We start from the raw sequence: 998 nt of genomic DNA, 5'->3' as shown, positions 1-998 counted from the left end.
ATCTATAGTTTACCTCCATGTTCCTGTTGGCTATGTTTTGCCGTTCTTTCAGTATAAAATCGATCACTAGCGGGTTGAGGCATGGTTCGCTGATACCATAGTGTAACAAACTGCTAAAAATAGCCATGCGCTCTTCTAGCAGACCCGGGTCATTGCGCGATTTGAAGGCGTATTTCTGGGGTCTGGAAATGGTAATAAGTATATAGGATTGATGGGTGTTTACCTGGAGTTAGTGATATAAATACGAAACCACCTAGTCCGGGCTATACACGCACTCTATAAAAGTGAACCGACTGAGTGGATGATTGTAGCCGTAGTATTGATAATAGTCAGCAACTAAGCCGATAGTGATATGTCACGCTCAGCGTCACCATAAATAACCCTAGACCCTATATCCTAAAAACATGCGAGTGGAAATGCTTACTCGTCTCTAGAGACACGCGCGATACGGCACAATCCGGTAAACTATTCCTGTGGCTACGAGTGGTATCAGGCACTACACACAAGGCATCAAACTCCTCTAAACCCTAAACCATAAACCCTAGACCCGGAGCCGCATCGACGCGTGATTGGCTAAGCGAATGGTATTTCAATGGCGGATAAGCCCATACTGGAGCATAGGGAGTGAAGTGAGAACGGGCACTGCATGGTAGTAGCATACCTACTCTATATAAAAACATGCAGTACGTCGATATGTATATACTACATATTGTAACCAGAAGAGTGGAAGGTGAGGAGACTATCGATTCCGATATGTGAGGTGAGGAAATGGCATGTTTTTACACTAATATACCGTTGTCTCCATCGAACTACACTCAATATGTTGCGCAATGTAGCGTTTTCTACATTGAGCCGCTAAGGACCACATACGAGAGGACGTGTACGCCGACTATCAAGTGTGATATGTAAAGGTATATATATATATATATATATATATATATATATATATATATATATATACTACTAACGTACGTACTACGTACTACGTACGTAACTAC

The 998-nt window shown here is 42.2% G+C and overlaps 1 protein-coding gene across 1 annotated transcript in view; it reads right to left on the bottom strand.

The window, feature by feature from the left end:
* Positions 1-13: 13 nt before the first annotated feature.
* Positions 14-998, bottom strand: part of SARC_12041 (hypothetical protein) — a gene marked incomplete at both ends in the record, with an annotated part of 4,916 nt that continues 3,931 nt past the window's right edge. Inside the window, one exon of the mRNA XM_014293861.1 lies at positions 14-182. Coding sequence (XP_014149336.1) covers positions 14-182 — 169 coding nt within the window. The remainder of the gene's footprint in view (positions 183-998) is intronic.

The sequence above is a fragment of the Sphaeroforma arctica genome (assembly GCF_001186125.1).
Source record: "Sphaeroforma arctica JP610 unplaced genomic scaffold supercont1.2029, whole genome shotgun sequence".
Taxonomy (NCBI): Eukaryota; class Ichthyosporea; order Ichthyophonida; genus Sphaeroforma; species Sphaeroforma arctica.
The sequence above is the reverse complement of the archived record's forward strand: the minus strand, read 5'-3'. Positions and strand labels throughout refer to the sequence as shown.